This window comes from Dipodomys ordii, unplaced genomic scaffold (assembly GCF_000151885.1).
Source record: "Dipodomys ordii isolate 6190 unplaced genomic scaffold, Dord_2.0 Scaffold16, whole genome shotgun sequence".
NCBI lineage: Eukaryota > Metazoa > Chordata > Mammalia > Rodentia > Heteromyidae > Dipodomys > Dipodomys ordii.
The window spans coordinates 4,500,140-4,522,333 of record NW_012267232.1 but is presented as its reverse complement, the minus strand read 5'-3'; the positions used below and the strand labels follow the sequence as shown (position 1 = coordinate 4,522,333).

General features: G+C 44.1%; 1 protein-coding gene across 1 annotated transcript in view; it reads right to left on the bottom strand.

Annotated features, from left to right (window-relative positions):
- The window catches only part of Nid2 (nidogen 2 (osteonidogen)), a 69,372-nt gene that overhangs the window by 46,799 nt on the left and 379 nt on the right, over positions 1 to 22,194 (bottom strand). Inside the window, exons 2-5 of the mRNA XM_013012321.1 lie at positions 21,409 to 21,717; positions 11,097 to 11,329; positions 6,754 to 7,053; positions 6,350 to 6,690 (exon numbers count right to left, since the gene is read on the bottom strand). Of these exons, the coding sequence (XP_012867775.1) occupies positions 6,350 to 6,690; positions 6,754 to 7,053; positions 11,097 to 11,329; positions 21,409 to 21,717 (1,183 nt within the window). The remainder of the gene's footprint in view (positions 1 to 6,349; positions 6,691 to 6,753; positions 7,054 to 11,096; positions 11,330 to 21,408; positions 21,718 to 22,194) is intronic.

Here is a 22,194-nt window from a genome sequence, read left to right as displayed (position 1 = left end):
GAGCTAGGCATTGCTCATTACTGTACTGAAATGAGTTTAATCTGACCAATGAATAGTTAGTGGAGTAGACAGAATATCAGAGAAGGTCCTTACATTCATTCATGGCCAACTACCTGGCCTACCAGTAACTGCAGTGCATACTAGAGCTAGTGGAAATGCCAGTTAGGCATCCATCCTCAAGCATGCAACAGGAAGCGCCGGTGGCTCATGCCTGTAATCCTAGCGACTCAGGAGGCTGCGATCTAAAGATCACAGTTCAAAGCCAGTCTGGGCAGGAAAGCCCATGAGACTCTTATGTCCTATAAACCACCAGAAAACCAGAAGGGGCACTGTGGCTCAAATGGTAGAGCACTCGCCTTGAGCTGAAGAGCTAAGGGACAGTGCCCAGGCCCAGAGTTCAGGCCCTATGACAGAGAAAAAAAAAAAAGAATGCAACATGAAGACCCACTGGGAAAGGTGACTGAGCACAGAGCCCAGGCTCTCCCTGACGAGAAGACAACTCCAGTAACAATCATGTTCCCACACAGGTAGTCATCAAAGCAAGAGAAAACAGGCTCATACCCAATGAAGGTTTGGAAGCAGGGGATGAGACATGGAATCAGCAATCCAAACACAATGTGGTTACTTGCCTTCAGTGGCCACTGGTACCTCTCTTTCCACCAACTTTTGTGTGCATTTTCACACCTTCCTTCTGATTCTGGTGAGGGGAATATTTTCTCATTTTACAGATGTGAAAACTGAAGCCCTAGAAGATTACACAATCCGGCCCTAAATCCTACCTTCTCTCTAACACACTGCTCTATTCAAATCCAATGGGCCTAGGAATCACCCTGGTACCTAGCTTAAAATATGCAAACTGAGTCTGGTAATGGACTCAGGGACTCATGCCTGTAAACCTATAGGGCTACTCAGAAGGCTGAGATCTGAAGACTATGGTTCAAAGCCAGCAGAACAATCTGTGAGACTGATCTCCAACTAACCACCAAAAAGAAGCTCAAGGACAGCACCTAGGTCCTGAGTTCAAGACCCAGGACCAGCAGCATAAATAAATAAAAGCAGGGCTGGGAAGGTGGCTCAGTGGTAGAATGCTTGCCTTGCATGCATGAGGCCCTGGGTTCAATTTCTTAGCACAACATAAGCAGAAAAAGCTAGAAGTGGCACTGTGGCTCAAGTGGTAGAATACTCGCCTTGAGCTAAAGAGCTGAGGGACAGTGCCCAGGCCCAGAGTTCAAGCCCCACGACTGACAAAAAAAAAAAAAAAAGCATATTGTACATATATATTTTGTTGTTGACCTGGCCATATTGGGGTCTGAACTTGGAGAAGGGAAAGAATATGTGCTTGCTAGGCACATACTCGACCACTTGAAGCACACCCTTAGTCCTTCTTGCTTTTAGTTACTTTTCAGGTAGATTCTTGTGATGTTTACCCAGACCTAGACAAGGATGTGATCATCCAATCTACTATCTATCATTTCCCGAATAGCTGAGATTACAGGCATGCACTATCATGCCCAGCTGAAAAAAATCAGTGTTTTCAACCAGTTGCCAGTGAGTTAAGTGAGGTAGATGTGAGAGAGCTTGCTTAAAGAAATGCATTCACCGTCTGGACCCTATGCTTTGCCAGAGAGCATCTACCACTAGAGTCAAAGTGGCCCAGAGCTGAGTCTGTTGGGATCTTGAGGCACACAGTGGTCAGGCAGAAGCTGCCAGGTTTAAATGAGCTCAATTTGTCACAGATTTGTCAGCCAAGGTTTGATCATTGCTAAAGGAATCTCAACATGGTTTGGTTTTCTTTGAATCTCACTTTTTCCATATCTTTTAATAGAAAGACACAGGGGGTGAGGGTAATTGGAGGAAAGGCAGGGACACTGCCAAAAGGACTCGAGATTTGTCCTAGTTGGGAGGTTTTAACAAAAATGGAAAATTCTCCTCTGCACTTGTTCCGACCCCTCCTTTGACCTTTATTTTTCTAGAAACACTTAAGCACGTGCCTTGGCCTGCCTGCCAGCCTGCCCTCCTCACTGAGCCTCAGAAAGACATGGGTGTAGGTCAGACTTCTTGGCCTAGGAGGAGGCAGGACTTCATGCAGGCTGCTCATGGCAGCTGAAGACTCAATTTAAGCAACTCTCATGTCAAGCTCTTAGAATGGCATCCTAAATAGAAATGACTTGCTGAATAGAAAACCCATACCCCACTTCATAAGAAAAGAAAGTGACCTTTTTTCCCCTTGCTTTCCATGTTTTTTGTCTTTGTTTTGGGCAGTTCTAAGTTTTGTTTTGTTTTTAATTCAGAGCCTTGAGTGCTCTACCACTTGAGCCACACCCTTGGTCCTTCTTTTGCTTTTTAATTTATTTTCAGGTAAGGTCTCACTCAGACCACAACCTACCCTCCCACTTGTCTCCTGAGTAGCTGAAATCATAGGTGAATTTCTTCTCTTCCCCCACCATCTCCCAGCCCTCCCTCAGCTTGTTGATAGACGCATCTTGTTTTTGTTTTGTTTTTTTGTTTTTTAACCCAGGCTGGCCTGAAACTTTGATCCTCTCAATATCAACTTCCCAGTATCAACTATAACTGTGAGCCACTGCACCCAGCCAGTTGTTTAATTTTGATGGGTGTCTATGGAGCATTAGTGATGCTGGCAGCAAAGCAATCAGGACCTGAGGTAAAAGTTTCTATCAGCTGTCCTGACACTAAAAGGCCTCTTTCTCTAGTGCTGGAAGAATCCTACCAAGGTATCTCCTCTTATAATTTGTCTTCATAGGTATGAAGCCTCCATTTGCAGAGTTCCAGCAACCTGGAGGTGCCAGAAGAATAAGGCTTTTAAACCTGCAGTGCTGGACTGGATGTAGAGCTGGCTGGAGCTCCTCCCACAACAGACAATGGATCTAGCACAATCCTGCAGCCCCTCCCAAGGCCAGAAGTAGAAAGGGACTCCAAGTCCCATAAATCCCTGCTCACACACCATACTCTCCCAGCATGCCTCCTTTAGGAACAGAAAGAGCACGCCAACCCCCCCACCCCCCCACCCCCGCCAACCCCACCCCCCACCAACCCCCCCCCCCCCCCCCACCAATGGGATCTGACCACATGCAGTTTCTGAAGGTCAGGTCAGTTATACCCCTTGTAACTTGCCATACAGGCTAAAATTAAGCTTCAGTGCCTCAGCAGGCTCCAGAACATGTAAGACTCCTGCTGCTTCTAACACAGGCAGCCCCAGGCCCAGACACTCTGGGAAGCTCTCTGTTACCGCCTATCTTCTCCTTCTCTCCCCCTTCCCATTTCCACCTCTGGATCTCTACTCCTGTCATCCTGCTGTCTAGAATGCATTCTTCACACTTTTCCCCCCCTTTTACCTCACACTGTACCCCAAGGCCTGACTTAACACCCCACTCTTACCCCAAGGCTTTCCCTACTGTGGCCACATATGCAGATGCTCCCTGTCATGGGGGGGGGGGGGACGGGTAACAGTTTTGCCTGTCTACCCTGGCCTTGTTGCAGTCTTCACTAGTTACAAGTCACTCCATTTTTCCATCCTTCCATTTGCATATGAGCAGATGGGAAGGAGACGAGGAGAAGGCAACTCTGAGGACTAAGATAGTATAACTAAAGCCAAGTTCCTACTGGAGGGCCAGCAGGATCTCTAAGCCACCCAATAAATCTCTAGACACCTTCCACCTACTGTCTCCCTAAAGCCTCCCACTACGCACAACGCAGGCAGCTCAGTGTCTGGTTTAGGGGAAGAACACACAGGTGCTTGGCTAATGTTTGAGTGTGTTAACAAATTACTTCAGAGATGGAGTACTCATTATGTTGGTGGCATCGCTGCTTCCAAGATCTATGACAATGGAAGCAATCGTTGGTCACCAGTGGTGCATGCTTGTGATCCTAGCAAGAGGTTGAGATGTAAAAGTCCTAGTTCGAAGCCAGCCCAGGCAGACAAATCCACACAACTGTTTATCACCAAATGAGCAACAAAAGGCCAGAAGGAGAGATGTGGCTCAAGTGATAAGAGTGCCAGCCTTGAGCAAAGAAAACTGAGAGAGCAGAGTTGATGCGGATATAAAACAAATAAAAAAGAACAACGAATTGATTAAATAAATATTTTAAACTGGTATTTGAAAAATCTTATCTGAAAAGAGTCTACATTTCTGAATTGTTTTGCCAGTACTGGCCTTAAGCTCTTTCAGCTTACTTGCTCAGCTGGTGTTGTACCACCTGAGCCACACCTCCAGCCCTACTTTTTGCTAGTCAACTGGAAATGGAGTCCTATGAAGTTCAAACTTTTCTGCCTGAGCTAACTTGAAAACCACAATCCTCCAGGTTTCAGCTTCCACAGCACCATGAGCCATGATTGCCCGCTTTATTTTTTTTTTAAGTCTAAAGAAGCCTCCAAGGAAAAAATAATTCAAAAGAGGAGAGAGATTTTCTGGGTCTTTAGTAATACATCCCTTGGTTTAGCAAAATGACTACTAGAAGTTGAGAAGAGAAGGTAAATTTTATTGGTGTGGTTTTTAAGATCTGTGTTATCTACACTCAGAGCTGAGGGAAACAGGGTCATCCCCAGTCAGTGCCTGCCCCAAAACACCTCGCATGCACTTTCTACCCCATTAGTGGAAAAGGCCAGGCAGACTCTGCCACTCTGGTCTCCGTCACCCCCTTTGCTTCCCAGCGTGAACACATATTTGCCTGAAGCATCCTTGGGACTCCCCGGTGTTTTTTATGGTTGTTGGTTTTGTGCTGCTAATGGGCCTTGAACTCAGGGCCTGGGCACTGTCCCTTGGCTTTGTTGCTTAATGCTGGCACTCTATCACTTGAGCCATAGCTCCATTTCCAGCTTTTAGGTGGCTAATGGGAGATAAGACACTCACACACTTTCTTACTCAGGCTGGCTTCAAACCTAGATCCTCAGAATTCAGCCTCCTGAGTTGCTAGAATGGCAGGTGTGAGCCACTGGGGTCCAGCTGAGACTTGTTTTAGAGAACTCATGATGAAAATTCTGGAGCCTGTTAGAGGATCTGAAGGTTCTAAAGCCTTCTAATAAAATCCACATCTTCAACTTTACAAAGATATAGCCCCTTAGACACAAATTATGGCAAAACTCTCAAGTATTTTTTTCACCTGTCCTCCTCCCCAAACTCAGTGTTTTCTAAAATGAAAAACTGCAGGTACCATTTTTTAAAGAGACAATTAATAGAGACGCTAAGCACTTCCATATATCATCTCATTTAACCCTGACAAGGAAATGTGTGAGAAATAAGCAGCTTGGGAGCAGCCTGACTTTCCTCCAGCAGCCAGGATTCCCAGTGAACTCTGACACCAAAGCTTTTCCTGTGATCATTACACAATGCCACATTAGTCACAAAATATTGGGGTTTTTTTTCCCCCTTGCAAAATAAGTGTGTCTTCAAACAAAATCCTGTGCTCAATATCATAGCAGAACCCAGAAGGCCCTTGTTTGCTAGGTCAGTATGATTCCTTCACAACAGGGATAAAACACACATACTAAAAAAAAAAAAAGGTGGTAACAAAATGAGGATTCCAAAGATAACTTCACCTTTGACCTCTTCCCTCCCTCCTCCCCGCTCCCCAGCCCTCAGGCCATCGGAGCAAGCTTGGGAACAACCAAAATGAACCTGTCTGTGGTCAGTTTCCCAGTCTGAGTTGGTGAAGCACTACTACCTCACCTCCAGCTCCAGCCAGTGAGTCATGAGAGGAGGCCAGGGCTCCAGGGAGCAGAATCCCACAGCTGCACAGCCGAGAACCAGAATGACAGCAGCCACAGGTGTGTGTCATCTACCTCCCCCATGGGCTCTCCCCCTGGGCCCACATAACCCATGCGCATCTCTAACCAAGGGGAACACACAGCTTGTCTGCTCAGCAGTATGAACCTGGCTTGATCATCTGCGCCCACACAACTCACTACTCGGGAGGAAAATAATGAGTCTACCCTCCAAGCCCTGAAATGCGCAGGGGAGTGGGGGGGGGCCTCAAAACTTTGCTGAACTTTCAAACTGAAATATTTCATTGCACTTGGGAGTGTAGCTGGTCGTACAAGCAGCCAAGTTCCAACCCCACTCTCATCATGAGGCCTATGGTTTGTTGGGGTTTTTGTTTTTTTTTTTTCTGAAAGCACATTATTAATGGTCGAGAGTTCCAAACAGATCCTGCTGGCCAAGATTTGTCTGGCAAAGGAAACTATCTTCTGCAACATGGGGAAGTAAAGCTCAATTCCAATCTTCTTGCAAAACTTTTCACCTACTAGGGGCTTGAGAGAAAAAAAAATCACAACTGCAACACAATCAGCATTCCCTAAAGAAATCTCAGCTTCCCAGCGGTGGGGTGCACTTACCCTCAGCATTGGAACTGATGTCCTCCATTCCTACCACATACCTCCCTTGACTCAGGGGCGGTGTGTGGTCTGGCACTGGGTGACCAGGAAGGATGATTTCCCCTTCCGGAGGGGCTGCAGGAACATCCGGTTCTGAAGGTACCGCCCCTTCGCTGTGCCCAGGGTAGGGTGGTGGGCCTTCCAGTGGGGGAGCCAGTGACCCTCTATTGGCCTCTGGTGGAGATGGGCTTCTAGCCCCTGTCTGGTCCAAAGGTTCTGCTTGGCCTTTTAAATCCGGGGTCTCTACCTCCTCCAGGGAGGCACCCTCTTTGGTCTGAGGGTCCAGAGTGGTCAGTTCTGCTTCTGGGTAGATTGGCCATTCACTGGGTGCTGGGTGTGGTAAGGGGGCAGCTGGATCAACTCCAAAAGGGCCTGCATCAGTTTTCCTGTGGAAGGACACATCAGTTCTGCTGTGGCCGTTTGGTGCCTCCTCTGGCAAACCTGGGGGGTATTCAACTTCCTCCTCATTCTCATCGTAATAATCCAAATTGTCCTCAGTATAGTCACCTTCCAAGGCTGCAGCGTGGCTAAAAGAATGTTGCAGGGGAGCTGAAGAGTGAGCTGTGGAAAGGTCTCCTCCAACTGTGGCTGGCCTCACATTGTCCAGAGGGAATCTGCTGCCAATATGAAATGCCCACACCCCAGGAATCCCCAGGTTGCTTTGTCTAAATAGAAAAGAAACAGTAGAGGGTATCAAAAAACATGTCTACTCACCCTCCTTCCCACAAAACTAAGTCTATTTTTTAAAACCGAAAGCCTTTAAAAGGATTATACTGGAGTTTCAACGTCAACTACCTTTCCTTTAATGTTAAGTTTCAAATGCCAGATCATGTTATAAATCAAAATGTTTTGTCTAAAACAAGGCTACGTGAGCTGGGCACCAGTGGCTCACACTTATAATCCTAGCTACTCAGGAGGCTGAGATCTGAGGATCCTGGTTCAAAGCCAGCCCAGGCAGACAAAACCCAAGAGACTCTTAGTTCCAATTAACTGACAAAAGGCCAAAAGTAGAGATGTGGCTCAATTGGTAAAGTGCCAGCCTTGAGCAAAAAAGCTAAGGAAGAACATGAAGTCCTGAGTTTAGGCCTTATGCCAGCACAAATAAATACATGCATGCATACCTATATACATACAGATGTATCAGGCTATATATACATACAGATGTATCAGGCTACATATTCATACAGATGTATCAGGCTATATATACATACAGCTGTATCAGGCTATTTGAAAACAGAATTGTGAAAATGTTTTATTCTCCTTTTATTTGTCTGAAAATGTATAACATTCAAGGAAAAAAAATGCTTAAAATTTGTCTCCAAACACTTAAGGGATAAGAACTACTGTATGCTTTGATCACCTGCCAGCCTCTGTGCTGAGAGTTTGACATTTTTCACTCAAGATATGTATGGTGTTTGTGTACAATTTTACTGAGGAAAAACTAGGTTTAGAGAGGCTAATGTTTTTTTGTTTTTGGGTCCAGTTGTGGGGCCTGAACTCTGGGCCTGGGCGCTGTCCCTCAGCTCTTCAGCTCAAGGCTAGCGCTCTACCACTTGAGCCACAGTGCCACTTCCGGCTTTTTTCTTTTTGCTTATGTGGTACTGAGGAATCGAACCCAGCACCTTAGGCATGCAAGGTAAGCGCTCTACCACTGAGCCACCTTCCCAGCCCGAGGCTAATGTTTTTAAGGCCACACAATTTGTAACTGGCAGAGCCAAGACCTGAATTCAGTGTTTATACCAAAGTCCATAATCTAAACATCTACACATTGTTATGTCAGAAAGACTGCACAATACAGTCAGTATCTGCGTGATCATCATGTGATGGAGAGCTAAGGACATTTCACTGTGACTCGTAGAATTAATCTACTAATAAATCTGAGAATAATAGAAAAAAATTCAAAAACATATAAATGTCCCAGGATTAAAAAGTTTTTGCGCCAGAAGCTGGTGATGTACACCTTTAATCCTAGCTACTCAGGAGGCTGAGATCTGTGGACTGTGCTTCAGAGACAGCTTGGATGGGAAAGTCCATGAGACTCTTATCTCCAATTAACCACTAAAAAGCTGAAAGTGGAGCTGTGGCTTAAGTGGTAAAGCACAATCTTGAGCAAAATAAGCTCAGGGATAGCACCCAGACCCTGAACTCAAGCCTCAGGACCTGCACAAAAATAAATACCTATCATTAAGCTTTCTAGAAAATGCAGAACAAAGTGAAGGAGAAAAATAAGAACGTAACTTAATCAGAATGTAAGAGGTCATAGGTGAGAGGTGTCTCTGGAAAATCTGAAAAAAATCATTTTTTTCCACAGAGAACATGGACTCCACCCTGTCTTCAAAATATTCAAATAATCCATTACTTGAGAGTCAATGATACATTCTCAAGAGAACTACTACACACAAGATTTCTAAAAATAACAGAAAATCTTAAGCTAGCAAAGATCTTGTTACCTTGAACATACCACTATGTATGCTGTTGTTTATACAAAATACTATGCTCAAATTCTACTCTATGGAATTTAATCAAAAGTCAACAATGAAGAATGAGAATGAATAACTAATAAGCTAACTTTAAAAGCTGGGTGCCAGTGGCTCACTCCTGTAATCCTAGCTACTCAGGAAGCTGAGATCTGAGGATTGCAGTTTGAAGCCAGCCTGAGCAGAAAAGTCTGTGAGAGAGACTCTCATCTCCAATTAATCACACACAAAAAAAGCCACAAGTAGTGCCTTGAACAAAAAGAGCTCAGGGACAGCACTCAAACCCAGAATTCAAACCCCAGGACCAGCAAAAAAATAAATAAATAAAAATCATTCAATAGTTTAAAAAGAGACTTTTACTCTTTTGAGCAGGAATCATGTTTATTTAGATTTCACTATCAGCATTTTCAATACAATTTGAGATTTTCTTTTCTCCCTTCTTCTCTCCTGTTTGCTCCACCTCTGTGTGTGTGTGTGTGTGTGTGTATTTGTGACTTTTTGTATATTTTATTACTGCTGTTCTAGTTAATATAGGGATAAGAAACGCTGAAAGAGGAAAACTGCCATTACATGTACAGTGTGTCAGATACACTGAATATATTCCATAAGAATTCAGGCTAGTGTTGTTTTTCAGCAAGAAAAAGGAGGGAAAGTAAAAGATAAAAGAAACTCCTAGACGTTTGAGGAGATATATTATCACATTAGAGGTGTTGCAGCTGTGAAACTTCTGCAACTTAGAGATGGAAAACTAGAAAAGCTTCAGAAAGTAAGAAAATATAAATTACAGTAAATAGAGGCTAAATAAAATAGGCTCTAATGAAATATAAATCACTATTTTGGCTTTTGTACATGATGGAAAAGACACCAATCTAAGTTGATTCTAAACTCCAAGGTCATTTGGAAACCTTAGTAATTGAACTGTACTATATCCCTGCACAATGAGAAGGGATACTCTCTTGTCTGGGTTGTTTAAAAGATTCAATAAGGAAAAACACAAGAAATGCACAGCACAAGCTCTGTGCATAATACCTACATAGTAACTACTGTCTTCCCTTTTATAAGATAGAAAATATAGCCAGACACCAGTAGCTCATACCTATAATCCTAGCTACTCAGGAGGCTGAGAACCAAGGATCATGGTTCAAAACCAACCCAAGCAGCAAAGGCACAGAGACTCTTATTTCCAATTAACCACCAAAAAGCCAGAAGTGGAGCTGGGCTCAAGTACAACACTAGCCATGAGCAAAAAAGCTAAAAGACAGCATGTAGGCCCTGAGTTGAAGCTTCAGTACCAGCACGCACACACACAAACACACACACACACACTAATTAACAAATTAAATTTTAAAAAATAAAGGGAGAGATGGCAAGGACCTCAGCTAGCAGCAGGCCACATGAAGATGACTGATGTGGGCCATGGAATGGAAAAGAAGAGCTAAGTACAAAATAGAACAAAGTGCTCCATGCTCTAGAACTGAGCTTAGACTGTGTCTAAGGCCAATTAACCCTAAGGGTACAGGCATCTCACTTAACTTCACTACACTGACTTGTAAAATTGAGAAAATCACTTGCCTCCTACAATTTGGGTAAGTTTTAATGGCTTTTCCTCACCATCCCTTGTTAATTCAGCGTATAGACCTTTTAATGTAAGATCACATCTGGAAAGTGTTTTTCACAGTGCTTAGTAAATGATAAGCTCCCGTTGAAGGACAGCTCGGAGAGTCTCTGGCTGTAGTGCCCAGTCCAGAAGCCAAGCAGAGCAAATGTAAAAGTAGAAGGTGTTCCTCTAACCCAAGAATGAATTAATGAAACTGAAAAGAAAAAGTAACCAATGTGTTCTGGACCAGTATTTAGGGAAGAATTAAGGCAAAGACTAAAAAGCACAGCAAAACAAAACCCACTGGGGTTCATAAAGCTCATATTAGCTCAAGAACCTCTCATTCCATTAGCAGAGGAAGCCATTGGTGAGACTAAGGAATATCTTCACTTCTGGGGACTCCATAAGAATGAGTTCAGGTTATGAAGCCACAGAAAAATGCTTAAATTTCTAAAAATCTACCACCGATTTAATTTTTCCTCATACGACCTTTTATATCCTGGACAACCTGATTTTCCTAGGGTTCAGTCTGATTCCTGGCTTTCTTCGAAGCCACCGAGCTATTGTCTTGTGTCCTATGGCCACTTAGAAGTCATTACACTGAAACAGTCCAGGACACTCCCTTGTTACTTACTGGTAGAGGTTTTTCACAGACTGTTCATTGCTAGTCAAGCTGAAATATGATCCTTCTCTCTTCAGGTCCTCAGACTCGCCTCGGCAAAAGCCCACCCGAGCTGGAAGCTGGAGCTGGACATTATAGGATTCTTTGGGGCGGGTTCCAAAGAATTGAAGACCATTGATGGGATATAGAAAGAGGGCGTAGGTATCCGACTCATCAGATGCCAGAACTGCCTGGAAAGTGTTCAGCTGTGGAATAGAAGGAATTGGAAACATCCTTAATGAAACAAACAAACAAAGGAAAATTAAATAGATGGGCAAGCCACCGGAGTATAAAGGAGAGTTGCCCTTCTCACAATTTCTCCAAGTTAGTTTTCAATGTAATTTCCTTTCGAATGTCCTCTTCAAATTACCAGTATAATCTTATATTATTTATTACTAGAAGCATCTTCTATCAATTTAGATGAGTAGTCAAAATACGCATAGGTAAAACATAGGTTAGGTTGTACATTTTTTATTTTAAGGTGGCGAACTTCTCTCATCCAAAACCCTTTCTCAGATTTAAAAGCAAGAAGCAAAATGAACTTGTGCATTCCCACAGGCCCTTGTTTATGACTCTAGGCACTCAGCCTCTCTCATTGGATCATTCATTCATTTAGTAGTTCATCTATTAATTAAATACCCATTAAGAGCAAGCATTGTGTTAGGCATTGGCAGATCCAAAGGTCTCCTCCTTGCTGGTACAGCCTCACTCTCTTTTCTTTCCCATGTCCCCTTTCACATTAACACCAGATTGACCTAGAGGGTCAGATAGCAAGCCACTGGAACTACTCCTTAGCATGCCACTCAAGGGTACTGGTGGCAGGCTCAGTTCCACTACATTTTCGTCAGAAGACTTAACAGTCCCCATCTGTAACTTGTGCTTTGATGCTCCTACTCTTTGTCATATTTCTCTAAACAAACAAACAAAAAATTCCTCTTAATCTTCTGACCCTTGAAAGGGTACTCTGACTTCCTGTAGAATCATTTCTGCTATCTGACCTGCAATAACACCTTTGTAGATGCTTCTATTTATCATTCACCTCATTTTGCTTGGTTAGCTGTTTTTAAACACCATTCATTTATCCATCTATACATTTAATTCAAACAGCTGAGTGCCTACTAAGTATCAGACATTGTGCTTCATGCTCACAGACTGTGCCCAGGAGAGCCCCACAGTTTAAAAGACATAATCACAGTTGCAATTGTGAAAGAGTGATCTGGGACTGGGAAGGTGGCTCAGTAGTAGAGTGCTTGCCTTGCATGCATGAGGCCCTGGGTTCGATTCCTCACCACCACATAAGCAGAAAAAGCTGAAGTGGCGCTGTGTCTCAAGTGGTAGAGCGCTAGCCTTGAGCTGAAGAGCTGAAGGACAGTGCCAAGGCCCAGAGTTCAGGCCCCACAACCAGCAAAAAAATAATAATAAATTTTAAAAAATAAAAGAGTGATTTGACAGGCGGAAAAGGCCATAGCGGAAGGGATGGCGGTGGGGCAGCCCCACAGAGGCCTGTGATTGTTGCTTAAACACTGCAGAAGACTAGAGAGACCAGGAGCCTGAATTAGCTCCACACTCAACACTCAATGTGACTGTAGAATGGCTCTGATTATCTTAAAAAGATGCTATATTTAGGACTGTCAGTCTGCCTCACACTCATTTTATAATTTAGTAGGGAACTGGGGAGGAATGTTTTTTAAATCCTACTTACTTTATAAATAACATGACTCTTTGGGATGTCACTTACTGGTAAGTATTCTTGCGTCCCATTTTGCTAGACGCAGGAAGGAAGGAGTCCTTGCTTTTGATCTGTCCTGAGTCCTTGGCTCTATTGTCCTATGTTAATTTTTGTAATGTTAATTTTTTGAAATGTTAATTTTTCCTTTTGCTGCCTAATTTCAAAATATAGTTTTTTGAGATTCTGCCAACAGAGAATAAAGAAATAAGGTGTCCAACATATTTTTAAAAAACAACAACAACAAACTAGGCTGGGAAGGTGGCTCAGTGGTTGAGTGCTTGTCTTGCACGCATGAGGCCCTGGGTTGATTCCCCATAATCACATAAGCAGAAAAAGCTGGAAGTGGCGCTGTGGCTCATGTGTTAGAGCACTAGTCTTGAGCTGAAGAGTTGAGGGACAGCATCCAGGCCCAGAGTTCAGGCCTCACGACCCGCAAAAAAAAACAAAAAAAAAAAAACTATACAACTTTGAGTTCTGTAACACAATTACATCTTGCTTTGCCTTTTTTTCTTTCTTTCTTTCAATTCCCAAGATAAGACACAGGAGACCCACTGTGTCTGTTATTGTTTTATTTGTTGACGGTCTCATTCAGCAACACTGGACTTTTCTCCCAAACAAGGGACCAGGAGAGTTCTCTAGAATCTCACAAAAGGCAGGTAGCCTCAACCTCTCCCAAGTAGAAACAAAGATTGACCCTCCTCATGTCTCTACATATTACATATTTCATCAATTAATATGATGAGTTCAATCAATTAATATAAATCACTTCAGTTTTATTTCAATCTGAATAAATTATATTCAACCAGGTAAAGAAAAGTCATCCAGGGAAGAGGAAGAATCTTATCTGAAAAAGCTAAGCTTTAAAAACTGCTGCTAGCATAGACGCTCCACAATCAACTCAAGATAGGAGAAATCCTGTTTCTAAGTTTAGAGGACTTCTGTATGATAAGGTGGTTATATAGATTGGGAGGAATTGAAGGCTGGGAGGGATGAGAATAAGTAAACAGAACTAAGAAGGGGACAATCTGGCTTTTTAAAAATATAATTTTATCACTACTAAGGTGTTGGACACAGGGTTACCACTTCATAAGTCAGGTAATTTGGGCATTGTTTTTGGACAATGTCACCTGAGAATCTGGCTTTTTACTGTGTGTATCTGGATTTTTTGTTTTTGGTTTTTTTTTTTTTAGTACTTTATCTTATTCTGTCAATCGGTTAGCTATATTCATTTCAATTAAAATGTATTCCTGGCTACTCACGAACTGAGATCTAAGAATTAAGATTCAAAGCCAGCCTAGGCAGACAAATCCAAAAGACTCTTATTTCCAATTAACCAGCAAAAAAAAATCTGGAAGTAAAGGTGTGGCTCAAGTAGTAGAGTGCCAGTCTTGAGCAAAAAAAGCCAAGCAAGAAAGCAGGGCCCTGAGTTCAAGCCTCTGTACTGGCACCACACAAACAAACAAAACAAAAAAGCTTCAATGTCTCTTATATGTTAATCTGAGACCAGTACTCATAAAGGTGGCCAGAGTGTTATTTGCAAATATCAGAAGCAGAAAACACTTCCTTCTAATAAAATCTATGATTCCCAAAGCACAATTTAAAAAAAAAAAAATGTTTGACTCTTTCAAATCCACCCACACACCAAAAGAACATTTGTGAAGTTCTTCGTCAGATCTACAAATTCTACATGGAACTGCGAACACAGCCACTTCACACCATCCTGAAGGGTTCTCTCCCAGGCACTACTTGACTTACTTCCAAACCGGAAAGGTCCTCACATTCCTACACACAAGGGCCCCACATGCTCCCCAGCAATCTGAAGGGAAACCCTCAGAAGGGCTGCCAAAGCCTACACAGGGGTCACCAGTTCCCAACTTCCCCAGGATCCCAGAGAGCAGAGAGGGGCCTCCTTTGGGGAGAGAGGAGCACAGAGCGAGTAAGGCCCGGGCTGCAGGGCAGGAGGCTCCTGTCATCTTGTTATCAGAGAGAAAAGCCAGAAACCTGGGCAGAAACCAAGCAAGAGGCTGCTTCTCCACTTCAGGTTCAGGACATTGCTGCCCAGTGTTGATCTGACACTTGGCAGAATTAGGTTGGTAGAAATAAGAATGTTCCTCTAAGGCTTTCTAATTTTTGCAATTTGTTTAATAATAATAATAAGAGCCATCTGACAACACACAAAAAAAATCGTAACAGTGCCATCCTTCTCTCTAAATGATCTGCTCACATAGACTCAGCCAAGGGAAAATTGAGAATTAAGGTGACTCCTCCAGAGGTCACAAAGGTCTCCTTCGTGTCTTTCTGGGGACTGGTGATAAGTAGAGTTGTGCGACTGGTGTTAGGTATATAAATAACACACACAAACCCCCACCTTGTAATTCTTCATCTCCCATTTACTCAGGGACAGTCTCCCATGCCTGGCTTTTATTCCTTCTTCCAGGAATAAGCTTCCTAAATCCTACAGCTCTTGTCAGAAAGTTTCAAATAAATACTTAGTCCTGAGACATCCCCGATGTTCTATCCTTCCCAAAACTTGTCTTCAGCAAAACTTCAGCAGTTCTGAAACTAATTTCCACGTGTACCTCTATTGTGCCTTTACAGCTATCTCCCAGACTAAGGGCAAACAAACTCTCAGATAAACTACAGACATCAATCTCTCTTCTGGAAACCCAACTCCAAAAGTCAAAAAAGATAAACCAGGTGCGGAGGTTCACACCTGTAATCCCAGCACCTGGGAGACTAAGGCTGGGATTGTGAGTTTAAGGCCATTCAGCGCTAAGCAGTGAAACTCTATCTCAAAAAAGAAAAGAAAGCCAGGCGCTGGTGGCTCAGGCCTGTAATCCTAGCTACTCAGGAGGCTGAGATCTGAGGATCATGGTTCAAAGCCAGCATGGGCAGGAAAGCCCATGAGACTCTTATCTCAAATAAAACCGCCAGAAAACCAGAAGTGGTGTTGTGACTTAAGTGGTAAAGTGCTCGCCTTGAGCTGAAGAGCTCAGGGACAGCATCCAAGCAAGAGTTTAAGCCCCATGAATGACAAAGAAAAAGAGAGAGGGGGGAGGGAGAGGAGAGAGAGAGGGAGAGGGAGAGAGAGGGAGGAAGAAAGGAAGGAAGGAAGGAAGGAAGGAAAGAAGGAAGGAAGGAAAGAAGGAAGGAAGGAAAGAAGGAAGGAAGGAAGGAAATTGTTACAACATTCAGTAGCTTTGTTGGTGGATGATGATGATCCTTTGCACCAAGTCAAAATGCCCCATTCAGCAGGGCACTCATGCCTGGTGGCTTCACTCCTGTAATCCTAGCTACTCAGGAGGCTGAGGTCTGGGAAACACAGTTCAAAGCTAGCCCCAGTAGGAAAGTCTGTGAGACTCTTATCTCCAATAAACCACCAGAAAAATGGTGGAGCTGTGGTTCAAGTGGTAGAGCGCCCTCACCTTAAGCTCAAGAGCTGAGGGACAGGGCCCTAGCCCAAAGTTCAAGCCCCATGACCAAATCAACAACGACAAAAATGCCCCATTCTCCACGTTAAGGCTTCCACTGGGCAACTTTCCACCCATCCCTTCTATCACTGCCCTACGACCATCTACCTCACCAGTGCACTCAGACTTGTCCCAGAGAATGTTCTAACGCAGAACCATGTCTTCTGCCACCTCATTCTCAGGATCTATTCTTTAGGTCTTTGTAACCCAACTGAAATTCCAGGTCAACAAAAAAAAACATTCCACGCATCACACAGACCAGTGTAACCCAGTTCTCTGTATCCCCACCTAAGTGATAATACCTTCCTTCTCCCCTGAAAACAAACAAAAACACAGAGGAAAAACAACAAAATAGAGCCAAAGTCCACACTCGTCCTCCTGCCTTACAGCAATAACTTCTTTGGCGATCAGCACCGTGACATCTTTGCTCTGTGAACTGCCTAACACTGTTTAAGAAATCTCAGATTAATTGAACTGATAAACAGAATTTTTTTTATGTGGTTACACCATGACATTCCTGCAATAGCAGGTACAACATCCCGTCATAGCCAGGGTGAATATCCTTGGAGAAAAAAGACACAAACAGAAACTGTTTTAAGTGCCAATCCTCTGATACCTTCAAGTTTCCAGTAATTTTGTAATATAAAGTTAGTTTGCCAAAATTGAAAAAAATCATGTAGAACTCACACGATCCTCCAAGCATAAGAAATTTGTCATTGCCAAAAAATCCACCTCCAGCAAACTATTAAAGCAAGGACTTAAGTCCCAGCACTCTCTCAAATAATCAGAAGAACTTTCAATGTGGGTAACTTAAAAAAAAAAATCCACTATCCAAACTGAAGCTTTATCTCCCTTCTAAATAAAACAAATTCTGAAGTGAGTTCAGCATATGGAAATGTCAGAATGATGGTTTTAATTAGAAAAGTTAAAGAGAGATAGAACCTACAAATCATTTACTATCTTAACTCCCATCCCCTTCACCACCACCAAAAAAAAAAAAAAAAACAGAAAAAAGTTGTAACTCAGAATACATTCCCATTCAGGGCTGGGAAGTTGGCTCAATGGTAGGGCGCTTGCCTTGCATGCCTGAGGCCCTGGGTTCGATTCCTCAGCACCACATAACCAAAAAGAAAAAAGCCGGAAGTGGCACTGTGGCTCAAGTGGTAGAGCGCTAGCCTTGACCTGAAGAGCTGAGGGACAGCACCCAGGCCCAGAGTTCAGGCCCCACAACCGGGAAAAAAAAAAAAAAAAAGAATACACTCCCATTCAAAGAGTGCTTATGCAAAGGACTTCTATCACATAATCCTAACAGACCTGGAAAGAAAAGAACCACAATCTGGTCTTATCAAGCCAACGTGTGAGATACGGATTGGCTGAGCCAACTTGAGTATCTATGGAAATCAAAAACTATCCCTGGGTCAATTCCGGCAACAATGGTATATAGTAGACATTGCTACTACTCCATGTTCCAGGCTAGCAAACTAAGGCTGAGGATGGATCTGAAATCACTAGATAAGCTTTCAAAGCTATATTTTGCAAAAAGGATTTATCTTGTCCTTGTCTTCACAACCAACCTTGAAATTTGGTAAGAGAAGCATTTTTTTTACTGGGCTCAGTGACAGAGCACTTGCATTATGAGGTCCTGGGTATAGTCCCAAACAATGTGAAAAAAAGGAAGAAAAAAAAAAGAGCCGGATGCTGGTGGCTCATGCCTATAATCCTAGCTACTCAGGAGGCTGAGATCTGAGGATCACGGTTCAAAGCCAGCCCAGGCAGGAAAAGTCTGTGAGACTCTTATCTCCAATAAATCACCAGAAAACTGGAAGTGGCACTGTGGCTCAAGTGGTAGAGGGCTATCCTTGAGCTGAAGAGCTGAGGGACAGCGCCCAGGCCCAGAGTTCAAGCCCCACGACCCAGACTGCTAATGAAAATGAGGAAAACAGCAGTCATCTCATGGGTATCATAACTTTCACTTCAAATAAGTCCTGATGAAACTGCAATCCCAAAGCCCTCACGTGATCTCATAAATGACCCCAGAGCTTCTGTGCAAACATTCTCTCTCCCATTCCTGTCATTCAACTTTGCCTTTCTTTTCTCTTCAAAAAAGTAAAATGCATACAGCTAAAGTCTCTTCAGAGAACTGGAATGCTAATTTAGAAGTGATACAAGATCAAAAAATGTTCATAGCAAATTTTATTCCAAGTACATACTTCCTTTGAATGAAATATAACTTGAAGAATTCCCTTAGTACTAAAATCACATCAAGCTAGCTAATAAAATTAAATTGTATTTACAGGAAAGCTTTAGAAAAGGCACAGATGTTGTTCTATCTACCTCTTATACCAAGATAATGGATCTTGCATAATAAGTCTGGGATTAAAGTATAACTTGAGGAGGAGATGGGGAAAAACCAGTTGTTTAAAGAAGTACAAGTTGTCATGTCCAAAACGAGCTTTACAACGTCGGTTGGGGGGGGGGTAAGGGGGGGGAAGGAGAAGGATTGGGATTGGGGGGGAGGGGGGAGGCTGGGAAGGGATGTGAAGGGTAAACAAAAGGAGGAGGCTGCAATGCTTGGTAAGAAATGTACGCATTATCCTGCCCATGTAATTGTAACCCCTCTGTACAGTATGTTCACAAATAAAAAAAAAAAGAATCAAAAAAAAATACATTGGGGCTGGGAAGGTGGCTCAGTGGTAGAGCGCTTGCCTTGCATGCATGAGGCCCTGGGTTCGATTCCTCAGCACCACATAAGCAGAAGAAAAAAAAGCCAGAAGTGGCGCTGTGGCTCAAGCGGTAGAGTGCTAGCCTTGAGCTGAAGAGCTGAGGGACAGCACCCAGGCCCAGAGTTCAGGCCCCATGACCGGACCCCCAAAAAAATATAAAAAAAAATAATAAAGGTAGACTTTTAAAAAAAATACATTGTCTGGTAGGATTGATGGGAAGGTGATATGCTAAAATATTTTAGCAAGAATGTAACAAGATAGATTGAAAAAATACTGTATTTACAAAGTATTTAAATAGGAATAACAGGTAGACCCATTGCAACAATGAGATTTACAAGACGTTATGTCAAAAAATGAACTTTACAACTTTGGGGGGTGGAGGACAGGGGAGAGGGGAAGGGATGGGAAGGCGAAACAAAGGAGGAGGCTACAATGGTTGATAAGAAATGTACTCATTACCTTGCCCATGTAATTGTAACCCCTCTGTATGGTATTTTCACAATTAAAAAAAATGATGCTTATCAAAATGAACTCCAAGAAATGGAAATACATAAATAAATACCCCTGACAGCCCCCCCAAAAAATAGTGTATTTCATAACTACCTAAATAGTCTGCCCTTTGGGCCATCGCTTTTTCAAAACCATAAAGAAGACCTCTTCCAAAGCAAAACCGTATCGATCATCTATTTAAAATTCTTTCAAATTTGCCACTAAGAAAGGGCCAAATCCACAGCTCAGAGCATGACTTTCCTCCATCCCAGAGCTCTTCTAGCCTCCTATCTTGCTACCCATCCTCTTCAACAAGCTCCACTCAGGAGGACACTCAATAGCACCTGGGCCACATGCTATCCCTTCCATCTCAAATGTCCTACTCAACCCAGGCTCCAAGTTCCTTTTCTGCTAAAAGGTTCCCCGAGTGAGTCCCCTAAGGAAGAAAGATTAAGGCCAGGGTCCTTAGATCAAATGATTACTATTCTTATCATCATGAGAAATAATACCCTGCCAAACATGAGGCCCTTCAAATATGAGGGTAAAAGTAGGTTCTTCTAAGTCCAATACTGGCTTATAATTTGTAATGGTTTGAAAATCTAATTCTTTTTTTTTTTTTCCCTGTGGTCGTGGGGCTCCAACTCTGGGCTTGGGCGCTGTCCTTACGCTCTTTAGCTCAAGGCAAGTGTTCTACCGCTTGCGCCACTGCACCACTTCCGGTTTTCTAGCGGTTTACTGGAGGTAAGAGTCTCAGGGACTTTCTTGCCCCAGCTGGCTTTGAACCGTGATCCTCAGATCTCAGTCTCCTGAGTAGTTAGGATTACAGGTGTGAGCCACCGGCGCCCACCTTAAAATATAATTCTTTAAATTATAAACAAAAATGAGCCAGGTGCCGCTGGTGGTTCACACCTGTATTCCTGGCTAACTACTTAGTAAGCTGAGAATGAGAAGACTGTGGTTTCAGGTTTGTCCAGAAAGAAAAGTTCACAAGACCCCTTCTCCATCCATGGCAGAGTATAGTGGCATGTGCCTACTATCCCAAACCATGAGGGAAACTGAGATTAGAAAGAGCTTGGTGTCATCCTAGCCCAGGCAGAAAAGTCCATGAGACCCCCCATCTCTATGAAAAGGAAGCTGCATTTGGCGCATGCCTGTGGTCTCCACCAATAACAGAAACTTGAAAGCAGGTGGATCGGGGCCTAAGTGCAAATCTTGAAAGGAAGCAAATAATCAGTAAATAAAATAATCAGTAAACTAAAAATCCAAAAGGATCTGGCAGAATAGCTCAGTAGTATCATGTCAGATTAGAAAAATGGTGTTGAAGAAATATACTGGCATCAAGGCATTCAGAATATACTATTCAGTGAATCAAGCACATCACATAACCATATGTGCAGTGTGAACTCATTAATAAACAGCAATGATATCCATTTTTTAAAAACAATGTGAAAGATGTATATACAAAAATGTTTAACGGGGGTAGGAAAATAAGTAATCGGGCTTTTAAATTGTTCCCAGATTCTCTGATTTTTTTTCTCCTTCCATAAACATATCATTAGAAATACTTAGAAGAGACTCTAAAATAAATAAAAGAGTCATCTGCTTTACGCTCACTCCCAGAGTCTTTAGCATCTCCACTGGGGTCATTTCCCAAAGAGTTTCTTTCCCAGAGTAATATCCCACCTGTCTGGAACCTCACCATACACCCAGAGACAACGACCTTCTACACTTCCAAGCCACTTCAATTCTGGCGCCATCAAAGGGAACACAGGGATCAGCACAGGATCGGACTCTGATCCGGACTCAGCCAGTGCCTGGGTTCCCGCACCGAATTCAAGCCCAGCCCTCCATGTCCACCCCGCCCGGTCACTCACCTCGCCCGAGGGCGGAGCCCCCCGCCGGACCTCCTCGTAGGCGCCCACGTGCTCCCAGGTGGCCAGGAAGGCGTGGGTCGGGGCGAAGGCGGCCGCCGAGCGCGGGAAGCCTCGGCGCACGTAGCGGGCTGCCAGGCTCAGCACGGCCGGGGAGGTGTCCTGGCGGTACAGGACGCGGCCCCGGCCGTGGCTGGTGTCGATGTCAGCCAGGAAGGGGGCGATGGCCGGAAAGTCCGTAGGGAAATCGTCGTCCACGTATTGGGTCTCCCTGGGGAAGTCCTGGGTGGAGATGATGCCATTGGTGCCCACCTGGGAGACGAGAAGGGCGGAAACGGTGTGGCCCTTCGAGGGCGGCTCGGATCGTGCGCCCACCACCCCGTCCCCCCACCCATCACCTTGTCCCGCACCCCGCGGTCCCCGCACCACCCGGTCCCCCACCACCCCAGCACGCAGGGAGGGGAAGGGAACCGCTCGGCACTCGAAGCCCAGTCTGCTAGGAGTCAGATTCAGGACAACCTCCAGGAGGGTCCACCACCAGCCGGGTGCCATCAGTCGGAGCAGACCGTCTATCCGGTGGCTCCTAGCCCCACCCCGCAGTCCACGTCTCCGGGGAGAGCGCCTGTGGATGGCGGGGCAGCCCGGCCTCCGCACGACCCCTCTCCTTCTTTCCTGTCTGAGATGCCCGCACAGCCGAGCTCGGCGCTCGGAGTCCTCTCCCCACACACACCCCAGCCCAGCCGGGGTCCCGCCGCCGACCCGCCCCGAAGCCGCGCTCCCGGGAAGGCC